This window comes from Peromyscus californicus, unplaced genomic scaffold (assembly GCF_007827085.1).
Source record: "Peromyscus californicus insignis strain IS unplaced genomic scaffold, ASM782708v3 Scaffold_20__1_contigs__length_68692818, whole genome shotgun sequence".
Lineage (NCBI taxonomy): Eukaryota > Metazoa > Chordata > Mammalia > Rodentia > Cricetidae > Peromyscus > Peromyscus californicus.
The window spans coordinates 54,140,518-54,150,584 of record NW_026294503.1 but is presented as its reverse complement, the minus strand read 5'-3'; the positions used below and the strand labels follow the sequence as shown (position 1 = coordinate 54,150,584).

Here is a 10,067-nt window from a genome sequence, read left to right as displayed (position 1 = left end):
CAGGCGTCCGGGGCGGGCCCCGGAGGACCCGCTGAGACTAAGTTTCTGGGCCAGTTAGCGGTGAGTTCCTTGGCACTGGGTGGAGCGCAGTGACCAAACCCGACGGATTCCAAGTGGGGCGTGGGCCAGAGGCGGGGCTGGGGGGGGGGGGACCGGAGGGCACTGCTTTGGCGGACCGCGTAGCGGACATGGCGAGTTCCCGGGTCCCTCAGCAGCTTTTCCTACAGGGTGTGGCCGCTGTCTACACGTTTGCCTTTGCGTCCCTCTACACCCAGATCCCAGGTGAGAGCGCCGAGAGTGGGACACTCACACGTGGTATCATCCCTCCCTTCACCCTGAGTACGAGCTCTCCGAGGCGGGTGTGAGGTCCAGGCCTCTACGTGGGACTAGGGGGCGGTAGTTTGTGTACTGCGGGCCGCTACACGAGTGTGGAGGGAGAAAGATGTGCAAGGATCGGTTTCCCGTTACTATTCGGATTCTCGTCCGGGATTAGGGCAGAACCCCGAAGGGAGTAGGAGACAGATTTTTACCTTTTACTTTCCAGCGGAAGGTGCTGACCCAGAGTTAGGTCTTCTGAACCTGGGGTTGGGGGTCAACAATTTCTAACCTGAAAGAGAGCATCTGGTAGAGCAAGCCCTACCTGGGGTGGGAACATCTGCAGGCACAACCCGGGGTGCGCGGGGTGCGGGGGACCATTTAGAGGTCCTGACAGTATGGCATCTGCATGCCTGGAGCTGGTAGTGGGGCATCTTCAGGGCTTGACTTAGTCTGAGAAGACACTGACGTGCCCTCCCACAGGCCTCTATGGCCCCGAGGGCATCCTTCCTGCTCGAAGAACACTTCGGCCCCAAGGCAAGGGTCGGTGGCAGCAGCTGTGGGAAACGCCAACGCTGCTATGGGAGGCACCAAGACTGGGTCTGGATACTGCCCAGGGTCTGGATCTACTGACCCTGCTGGGCACCGTGCTAGGGCTGGGTGCCCTGCTCCTGAACTCTATGCGACATCCCTTCATCTACCTGCTGCTCTGGGCTGCCTACCTGTCAGTCTGCCAGGCAAGTGAGACTCTTAACAACTTCAGCCTCTGTCTAATCCACCCACTCTGCCTCACCTAATGCAGCAGACGCATGATGGCTCTTTTAACAGCTCCTCTCCCTACAGGTGGGCCAAGTGTTCCTTTATTTCCAGTGGTGAGTGACTCCTGGGCCAGTGCTGCCTGAGGCTGGGGAAGGGATGTTTGCCTCTCCCGGGGAGGACCCTGCGAGGGAAGCAGTCTTAACGGAGAGGAACCCTTTATGATATTTCTTCTCCCTATAGGGATTCCCTGCTGCTGGAGACAGGCTTCCTGGCTATACTAGTAGCCCCACTGAGGAAGCCTTCCAACCACAAGGCCCCCCAGGGTGGACCAGCAGGGGCCTTACCCCTCGAAAACCTCCCGTTCTGGCTCGTGCGCTGGCTGCTGTTTCGGCTCATGTTTGCCTCTGGTGTGGTCAAGCTGACCAGCCGCTGCCCTGCGTGGTGGGGACTCACTGGTGAGGGCCTGGGCCGGAAGCTGGGATGGTCTGGAGGCTCTCATCAGCCCTGACCCCCCCCCCCCATTACCTGCAGCTCTCACCTACCACTATGAGACACAGTGCCTGCCCACCCCGGCTGCCTGGTTTGCCCACCACCTGCCAGTCTGGCTGCACAAGCTCAGTGTGGTGGCCACCTTCCTCATCGAGATTGCTGTGCCCCCTCTGTTCTTTGCCCCTGTTCGCCGCCTGCGATTGACTGCCTTCTACGCTCAGGTGGGTAGAAGAGAGTGTGGCCTTCCGCACTGGCCAGTGAGTCCTGTAGCAGAGCGAGCTGCCCCGGGGAGTGGCCAGGTGATGTGGGTGCTGTTGAGAAAGCATGGCAGGCAGAGGGATGCGCTACTCAGATCAAGGCTGCATGTAGGCTTTATGAAAATGTCAGTCTCTAGGTCAGAAGGGCGCAGGAAGAACAGCCCGCTGTAGATCTGATCGTAGACCTTTCCTGCAGGTATTATTACAAGTCCTGATTATCATTACTGGCAACTACAATTTCTTCAACCTGCTAACCTTGGTGCTTACCACGTCCCTCCTGGATGACCGTCACCTATCTGCTGAGCCTGGCCTCAGATGCCCCAAGAAGATGCCCACCTGTGAGTTTCATCCTGTCATGACAACCAAACTGATGTCATCTGCCTAGTACTCCCAAAGAACCCCTGTTCCACCTCCGCCCCAGCCCCTTCCTTGGCTGTAGCTCCTCAGCCAACCTGTGACTGTCCTGCCCATAGCCTGGCCCAAGACCCTGCTGACCATGCTGTCCCTACTGCTGGAACTGACGGCCTATGGGCTGCTGGCCTATGGCACCGTGCATTACTTTGGCCTGGAGGTTGACTGGCAGCAGCATAACATCCTCTCTAAAACCAGTAAGTGGGGGTTGGGGATTTAGCTCAGTGGTAGAGCGCTTGCCTAGCAAGCACAAGACCCTGGGTTCGGTCCTCACCCCCGGGTTGGGGGGATGGGGAAATGGGGGTGGGGGTGGGGGGGGGAACCAGTAAGTGCCAGCTTGGGAATCTCAGGACAAGGGCTGGGTCAGCCCCTAATCACAATCTCCTTTGGCAGCCTTCACCTTCCACCAATTCTCCCAGTGGCTGAAGATGGTAACTCTGCCTACTGTGTGGCTCGGGGCAGCCTCCCTGGCCTGGGAGTTGCTCGTTGCCCTCTGGAGGTATGTGTGTACCTGAAGGCAGGGGGAAGAGGCTGCTCTCAGCTCAGGCCTGGCCTGACGATACCTGGGCCCCCTGTCCCCAGGTGGACCCGGGTGCAAGGATGGCTACGGAAGTTCTTTGCCAGTATCCAGCTCTCCATCCTGGGCACTGCCACGGTGGTCTTGTTCTTGATCAGCCTGGTAGGTACCCCTGTGGAGAACGGGGTTGGGGAAGATGGGGCAGCACTGAGCTGTTGCCCTCTTGCGCTTACAGGTACCTTACTCCTATATGGAGCCTGGGACCCACGGGCGTCTCTGGACTGGGGCTCATCGCCTGTACAGTTCTGTGGAGCACCTGCAGCTGGCCAGCTCATACGGCCTCTTCCGTCGGATGACTGGTCTGGGTGGACGGCCCGAAGTGGTGCTGGAGGGCAGCTATGATGGACACCATTGGACAGTGAGCCCTCCCAAAGGATGTCAGGGTCAAGGGACCAAGTCCAGCCATCCCAGCTAACCATATGTCCATCTTCCAGGAGATAGAATTCATGTACAAACCTGGGAATGTGAGCCGACCACCCCCTTTCCTGATACCCCACCAGCCACGCCTTGATTGGCAGATGTGGTTCGCAGCCCTGGGCCCACATACACAGAGCCCCTGGTTCACCAGCCTGGTGCTGCGTCTCCTGCAGGGCAAGGAGCCAGGTGAGGGATAGGCCAGGAGAGGGGCTGGGAAGGGAAGGACAAGTTCAGAGCCATGTCAACCTCTCCTCCCCTGCCACAGTGATCCGCCTGGTCCAGAACCATGTTGCCCAGTACCCCTTTCATGAGCAGCCACCCACCTACCTGCGGGCCCAGCACTATAAGTACTGGTTCTCAAAGCCTGGGGAGCAGAGGTAAGGCTGGGGTGATGGGTGGGGTGCCAAGGCCTGGGCTATAGCCACATGCTGACTGTCCAGTTCTGTTACAGCCAGTGGTGGCACCGTCAGTGGGTAGAGGAATTCTTCCCAGCTGTATCCCTGGGGGACCCAAAGCTGGAAACACTGCTCCAACAGTTTGGACTTCAGGTGTGAAGGAGTCAGCTGGACTGTGGGAGGTAGCAGGGTGCGTGGCTATTGCCGGAGTAAATCTAATGGGCTTTTCTTGGTTTTATCTCCATAGGATAAGAGTCCACTCCGGACCCGCAGCCCCAGCAATGCTCTAGCTCAGACACTGAGCTGGGTTCGGACGCAGCTGTCTCCTCTGGAGCCTCCCATCCTGCTCTGGGGGCTCTTGGGGGCTGTGGTGACTGTCAGAGTTGTACAGACCCTGCTTGCCCCCTGCCCACTCCAGTCCTCAAAAGTGTCTAGAGAGGAAAAACGGAAGCAGGCTCCCAAAAAGGATTCCAGAGCTGCCGCTGAGCAGGCTGCCCCAGCCCCCAACAACAACAGCAGTGACTCAGGGGTCTCCCGGAGGAAAAAATAGCTTCGTGTGCTGTCTGTCAGCCAGCACATGTCCTGATGGAGTCAGATCCCCAGAATTCCAGCCCACATCATGACACAGCCCCGTCTCTGTGCCTTGGGCAGTCCTGCCAGGGTAGATGCAGGTGGCTTGGAATGCCACCCCTGAGGACTGTTGGTGATACCTTGAGCCCTACTAGTCCCTCTGCACCATCCACATCCTCCTCTAAGTCACTTTCCACTGTATTGGCAACCAGACCAGAAGTGGGCATGTGGCCTCACTCAGCACTTCCCTGGGACATTGTAATCAGTGTACCCGTGGATGGAGAGGCCTGAGTCTGGAGCCCCTATCCAGCCCCACTGTGGAGGGGATGAGCTGGATTTGCTGAGACTGGGAGCAAAGGGAAGCGGAACCATGTGATGGTGCCTACCTGCCCCTCAGACTGTACCAATAAAGGCACCGTTTATACATCCCCCTTTGCTGGTGGTTTCTTCCCTCTAGAGAGACCTGAGGACAGTCGGCACACAGCCTAGACTGGTTCCTGACCCAGCTGAATGGGCTCCCTCCTTGTCACTCAGTCTTCTCCATAAAACAAACAAAAAGGCCTGGTTACAAGAAGCCTCGGTGTGGCCCCGCCCGGCAGACCTGTACAACGAGGGCTGTGAGGCCAATGGAGGAAGATGAAACTAGAACCACCCAAGGACCGGGGAACTTTCCAGAGCACATCCCTCTCTCCACCTCCTGCTCTACTTCCTGGTCTTCAGAAAGGTCAGAGTGTGAGAAGGAGAGAAGAGGGGACGAGTACTAGATGGTTATGTTAGCAGAGGTGCCAGACCCTGGATGGAATAAAGAAGGAGCGTGTGGTCGCCCGGAGCCCTGTCCTGGGAAGAGGACAACAGAGCGGGAGTCCATTTCTCTAGGGTCCGGCTGTCAGTCCCTCCTTCCCTGGGATCCTGCAGCCCAGCTTCCTTTATCTCAGCTCTATTGTTGGTCCACACCTCCTTTTGTTCTCCCAGCATAGCTTCCGGATTCTTGGCTGGCCAGCAAGCCCCAAGGATCCTCCTGTCTGTTCATCCCCGGCACTGGGATTGCTGGCTGGCCACCAAGCCCATGTTTGTTTATTTATTGTTTAATGGGGTGTTTCGCTCTTCGTTCGAGACAGGGTTTCTCTCTGTAGTCCTGGCTATCCTGGAACTTGCTCTGTAGACCAGGGTGGCCTCACACTTGGAGATCTTGCCTGCCTCTGCCTCCTGAGTGCTGGGATTAAAGGCGTGCACCACCATGACTGGCCATGCCCGGTTTTTTTTACATGTGTTATGGAGATCCAAACTTGGGTCCTCCTTCTTGTGTGGTGGGCACTTTCTCAACTAGACCATCTCCCCACCACCTTAACCATTTTTTTTTAAAAGATTTTACTTTTATTGTTTTTAATTGCATACATGGTTTTTTTGTTTTTTTTTTGTTTTTTTTTTTTTTTTTGGTTTTTTGAGACAGGGTTTCTCTGTGTAGCTTTGTGCCTCTCCTGGAACTCACTTGGTAGCCCAGGCTGGCCTCGAACTCACAGAGATCCGCCTGGCTCTGCCTCCCGAGTGCTGGGATTAAAGGCGTGCGCCACCACCGCCCGGCGCATACAGGTTTTTAATTGCGTGTATGTGCATGTGATCATAGGTGCCAGAAGCATGCGATCCCCTGGAGTTACAAACCGTTCTGAACCCCCAGGTATGGATGTTAGAAACTGCACTTGGATCCTCTGCAAGAGCAGTATGCTCCCTTAACTGCTGAGCCATCAGTGTTTTTAAGTATGTGTTTTTGTAGCATTAACTACACTCACAATATTTTATAACTATAATCTCTTGCTATTGTTTCTAGAACTTTCCCAGTACCCCAAAGAGAAACCCTGTGTATCCTTTAGACAATAACTCTCCTTCGTCCCTAGCAACTTGTGTTCTGCTTTTTTTTTTTTTTAATTCTAGACACCTTATAGAAACTGAATTATATTCTTTCTTCTCCCTCTTTTTTTTTTTGAGGGGAGGGGTCTGCTTTTGCACTATATTTTCAGGATCCATCCATGTTATAATGTATCGGAGTATCATTCCTTTTTTTATTTCTGTTTTGTTTTCCTGAGACAGGGTCTCGTGTAGCCCAGGCTATATCCTATCCTAAACCTGTCACCTCTAAAAAGGCCAGAGTGTGCATGGGAAGGTAGCAGGGCTCCAGATTCTGTCCACTGAAGGGGAATGTCAGGCCTTTCTGGGGATAGGTAGCCCATGATGCCTTGAACTTCCAATCTTCTATCTACACCTCTCAAATATTGGGATTACAAATATGGTCTACCCATCTGTTTTGGGGGGCTAGTTGTTTCATTTGGCTGTCGTTTTATTTTGTGTGTGTGGTGATTGATTGGTTGGTTGGTTTTGAGACAAGGTTTTGCTATGTAGCACTGACTGTACCTAAAATCACTTTGTAGTCCAGGCTAGCCTCAAACTTGCTGCAATCCTCCTGCCTCAGCTTCTCAAGTGCTGAGATTAGAGCATGTGTGTCCTCATCAGGCTACATTTCTCGTTTTGTCACATAAAAGGTGAAATACCCATACTGAAAGATGAAGGTTTATCAACAGTAGTCATTTTATTGGCTTCGTCATAAACAAAACTGCCCTTCTCACTTTGTAGTTTTGGTTGTGAGCCTAGCGTTTAATGGCTGAGCCCCCTCTCTAGCCCTCTTTTCAGCTCTGAAAGCAGTATTGAAAAACATGGCTAGCAGCCAGGGGTGGTGGCACACACCTTTAATCTCAGCACTGGGGAGGCGGAGGCAGGTGGATTTCTGTGAGTGTGAGGCCAGCCTGGTTTACATAGTGAGTTCCAGGACAGCCAGAGCTGTTATACAGAGAAACCCTATCTCAAAAGAAGAAGGAGGAGGAGGAGGAGGAGGAAGAAGAGGAAGAGAGGAGAAGGAAGGAAGGAACAAACTAACAAAGGAAGAAAGAAAGAAAGAAAGAAAGAAAGAAAGAAAGAAAGAAAGAAAGAAAGAAAGAAAGAAAGAAAGAAGGAGAAAAACATGGCCACCAAAGACATCGTGGTGACAGATTGAAGGAAGACCATTATCGTGATGGTGTTGCAGTGGTCTTCCAGGATCCTATCACAATAGCTTGGGCCTGCGGCCCCTGAGAGGCAGTAAGCAGAAACCAGTGGCTGTTTTCCTGTTGCCAAAGTCTCTGCATAGGAAGACCCAAAAGAGCAACCACATTCAACCAACAGAAGCTTCAAGGGCAGTGGCAAGGCTGGAAGGGGGTTAAGAAAAAGCTGTAGTCGGAAGGTTTCTCCAGTACCACCCGGCCACGTGGTCCTTCAGCCGCTTATAAAATAATCGTTCAGAGACTTAATATTACCAATTGCATGGCCTATGGCAGGCTTCTTGCTAGCTAGCTCTTATAACGTCAATTAACCCATTTCTATTAATCAATGTTTTGCCACGTGTTCTGTGGCTAAAAGGCCAAGTCCCCATTCCTTCCTTCCAGCCCCACAGCAGTCCCAGCAAGCCTGAGTCCCCAGAAAGGCCTGACATTCTCCTTGAGTGGACGGGACCTGGAGTCCTGCCGTCCTCCCATGACACCTTGGGCCTTTTTAGGGGTGACAGGTTTAGGAAAGAGTCTACAAGGGCCACAGATAGGTTCTGGGGGCTATAGTCAGGAGGACAACAAAAGCAATACTGTGTCCAGTGATCACAACCAGAGTGGGATGGATGTTCAAGAGATGATCAGGTCAGATACAATGACTCATACCTGTCAATCCCAGAACTCAGGAGGCCAAGGCAGAAGGATTTCAGATTTCAAACCAGCCTGGATTATATAGAGTCAGAGGTGTGAGAATGGGGATAGTAAATCATGTTTGTCCACACTGCATCATAGCATTCAGCCCCTACGTGTGGCTTTGAAGCATGAAGAACCAAAGGCCCTTGGAGAAATGGCTGGTGCCGGGAGGTCTGGTAGAGCCTTTGAGGTAAGTTGAAAAACAGTCCCCCAAAGTCCTCACATCAAATCCTCAGAATTCTCCAAGCCCCACCTTCAATCTCTAGCAGGACAAAACCAAATGAAGTCTCCAGAGCTTGTGAGTTGTGCCATTTAGAAAAAGCATATTTGCAGCAGGGATTAGTGACAGATCTTGAGATGAGATCATCCTGGATTGTCTCAAGTGGTCCCTAAGTGCCATCCCAGTATCACAGCAGCAGATAGCCCTTGTCCACACCCAGAAGACCTGAAGTCAGTACAAAGACGCCGTCACCAGGGAGCTGGGAGAAATGGGGAAAAACACCAAAAACCACCTTTTCTTCCCAAACATTTATTTTTCACTTAGGCCTTCTGAATTTGAGAGAATGAATTTGGGGGGGGGGGGTTGTTGCTGTTGGTTGGTTGTTTTTTTGGTTCTGGGAATAAAACCCAAAACTGGGAACATATCAATCAGTTCTATGCCACTGAACCACATCCTCAAAATCATTGCTGCTTTTTTTGTTTTTGTTTTTTGGTTTTTTCGAGACAGGGTTTCTTGTAGTTTTGGTGCCTGTCCTGGATCTCGCTCTGTAGACTAGGCTGGCCTCGAACTCACAGTGCTGGGATTAAAGGCATGTGCCACCACCGCCCAGCTTCATTGCTTCTTGTTTTTCTTTGTTTGTTTTTATTTGAGACAAGCCCAGTCTGGCCTTGAATTCACCTTGTAGCTGAGGTTTGTCTTGCTCAACCACTTGCTCCTCCGGCCTCTACATCCCGAGGTCTAGAATTAACACTGCTTCCCTCGTCTCTTAAATTGGCAAACGTATATATTTATGATATATGATATTTTAGAGTGTGTTCAACATGTGGGTTAGTTAATTAACATTCTTATGTGGTTTGTGTATGTGTGTTAAAGAAAATTTTTGTAACATTTGTTTATAGTATGTGGTGCATGCACCATGGTGCCTGTGGAGATCAGAGATAACTAATAGGAGCTGGTTCTCCACCACGTTGGTTCCAAAAATCGAACTCAGGTCTTCTGGCTTGTTGGCATTTTTATCAGATCACCACTCCTATTTAAAAAAATATGGAAAAAAAAAAAAAAAAAAAAAGAAAAGCCAGGCAGTGGTATCTGAGTTCGAGGCCAGCCTGGTCCACAGAGTGATTTCCAGCATAGCCAGGGCTATACAGAGAAATCCTGTCTCAAAAAACAACAACAACAACAACAAAATTTATCTGTTCTGGTCTGGGGAGATAGTTAAGCAAGAAAAGCCCTTCCTGCACAAGCTTGAAGACCAGAGTTTAGATTCTCAGAGCTCATGGAAAAGCTGCGTGAGCATGACCGCCCACTTTTAATCTAACTCAGAGACAAGGGCTCCCCAGAGTAAGGTGGCTAGCCAAACTAACTGAAATGGCAAGCTCTGGTTCAGCAAGAGGCTTCACCTCAATATACAAGGAAGACACCCAGTGTCAGCCTTGGGCATCCATATGCATGTGCACATGTGTGCAAATGTACCCATACACAGGAGTGCTCATATACACAGAAACGTGCAGACACACACCACACAGACACACACACACACACACACACACACACCACAATACTTTTAAGAGCCAGGTACATATAATCCCAGAACTCTGAAGACGAAGACTGAGACAGGAGAATCACAAGTCAACATAGTGAGTTCAAGGCTAGCCTGAACTACACAAAACTTCCCTAAGTTGATTTGATTGTTTCCTTTGTGTGGGAAGACCTTAGTCTGTTGTAATCCCATTTACATATATTTTAATATATATTCTAATGTGAGTGTGAGTGCTTGCACACGTGCCCAGGAGAGTGAAACATGTGTATGCTGTAACATGCCTGAGGCTGTCAGAGGACAATTCCTGGGAGTTGGTTTTCTGCTTCTACTATGTGGTTCTGGGGCTCAGATTCAGG

General features: G+C 51.6%; 1 protein-coding gene across 2 annotated transcripts; it reads left to right on the top strand.

Annotated features, from left to right (window-relative positions):
• Positions 1-108: 108 nt before the first annotated feature.
• Lmf2 (lipase maturation factor 2) lies at positions 109-4,619 on the top strand. Of its 2 annotated transcripts, XM_052748646.1 has the most exons (14): positions 109-282; positions 799-1,052; positions 1,159-1,187; positions 1,315-1,529; positions 1,606-1,784; positions 2,017-2,158; positions 2,294-2,428; positions 2,625-2,730; positions 2,814-2,910; positions 2,984-3,166; positions 3,243-3,411; positions 3,491-3,602; positions 3,677-3,773; positions 3,868-4,619. In XM_052748646.1, exons 1-14 carry the CDS (start codon positions 189-191, stop codon positions 4,168-4,170), a joined length of 2,115 nt encoding a protein of 704 aa, XP_052604606.1. In that variant the 5' UTR covers positions 109-188; the 3' UTR covers positions 4,171-4,619. The 2 variants fall into 2 exon arrangements, with proteins under 2 accessions (XP_052604606.1, XP_052604607.1); XM_052748647.1 differs by lacking the exons at positions 109-282; positions 1,159-1,187 and having other exon boundaries at positions 937-1,158.
• The last annotated feature ends 5,448 nt before the right edge of the window (positions 4,620-10,067 follow it).

Excerpts from the sequence above, each read along its gene's own strand:
- Lmf2 (XM_052748646.1), top strand. The coding sequence starts at position 189 with ATGGCGAGTTCCCGGGTCCCTCAGCAGCTTTTCCTACAGGGTGTGGCC. Across the intron at positions 283-798 it reads CCTCTACACCCAGATCCCAG|GCCTCTATGGCCCCGAGGGC; the intron begins GTGAGAGCGCCG and ends GCCCTCCCACAG. Across the intron at positions 3,774-3,867 it reads TCCAACAGTTTGGACTTCAG|GATAAGAGTCCACTCCGGAC; the intron begins GTGTGAAGGAGT and ends TTATCTCCATAG.